The 974-nt window shown below is 36.7% G+C and overlaps 1 protein-coding gene across 1 annotated transcript in view; it reads left to right on the forward strand.

Annotated features, from left to right (window-relative positions):
• PBK (PDZ binding kinase) overlaps positions 1-974 on the forward strand; it is a 19297-nt gene that overhangs the window by 4055 nt on the left and 14268 nt on the right. The window contains exon 2 of the mRNA XM_004707624.3: positions 259-336. Within this exon, the coding sequence (XP_004707681.1) occupies positions 279-336 (58 nt within the window). The 5' untranslated portion in view covers positions 259-278. The remainder of the gene's footprint in view (positions 1-258; positions 337-974) is intronic.

A 974-nucleotide genomic window follows, 5' to 3' on the forward strand; every position in this document is an offset into this window, starting at 1 on the left:
GGAGCTGAGGTGAGCAATGCTACCATGAATTGCGTCTGACTCCATTACTTGACTCCATCCTTTAATTTCCATGCTCTCTGTGACTTTACTATATAATCTCTACTTATTATCGCTGTACAATTGCGCCTACCGAACCTGTGATGTTTTGTGGGGTTCCCTCTTCCCTTTAACCCCACAGTAGATGAGTAACTGAGCAAGGCTATCATGGGAATTTGTTCTTTATAAACGTAGTGTAACCTTCATTTATTTTCATCGTAGGACTTAGAGCGGCCATTACAATGGAAGAAACAAATAATTTCAAGACACCAAGCAAATTGTCTGAAAAAAAGAAATCTGGTAAGATTGTTATTGGAAACATGAGTATTGCTATCCTTTGATCTTTTAGTTATTGTCTTTCACACACAATCAGTTTTAGCATAAGTCTTAACAAATAAAGCTTTATAGGCTAGGTTTTGGTCATCTGCAGACTAATTTTATTAAAATTTTAACAGATTTGGAAGTTCTTTGTAGTGAAGACTCAACCTAACCTGAATCATTATTTAAAAATATGTTGTATAGTTTTTAAATATTTAGGTGACTTTCCATATTTTTTTTAAGCTATTGTTTCCTATGTTAAGGGGCCCAGGTAGTGTAGTGGTTACAGATGGATTGTTGTGCTAGTTCAGGTAGACTAGAAAAGCAAATTCATAGAGATACTCATGTGTGTATAAGAAGGAACTTTATATACAAGCATAATTGAATATTGAGAAAACATCCCAGCCCAGTCCAAGTCTGATATGTCTGATACCAATCTATAAAGTCCTCTTCCAAATACAATTGCTGAAGACAAATGGGTGTGTCAGCAAAAGTGGTGAAGAAAGCTGATGGTGCCCGGCTATCAAAAATATAGTGTTTGGGGTCTTAAAGGCTTGAAGGTAAACAAGTGGCCATCTAGCTCAGAAGCAACATAGCCCACATGGAAGAAGCATACCAGC

Source organism: Echinops telfairi, unplaced genomic scaffold (assembly GCF_000313985.2).
Source record: "Echinops telfairi isolate 266 unplaced genomic scaffold, ASM31398v2 ScPeMD7_9;HRSCAF=40, whole genome shotgun sequence".
In the NCBI taxonomy this organism is placed as follows: Eukaryota; Metazoa; Chordata; class Mammalia; order Afrosoricida; family Tenrecidae; genus Echinops; species Echinops telfairi.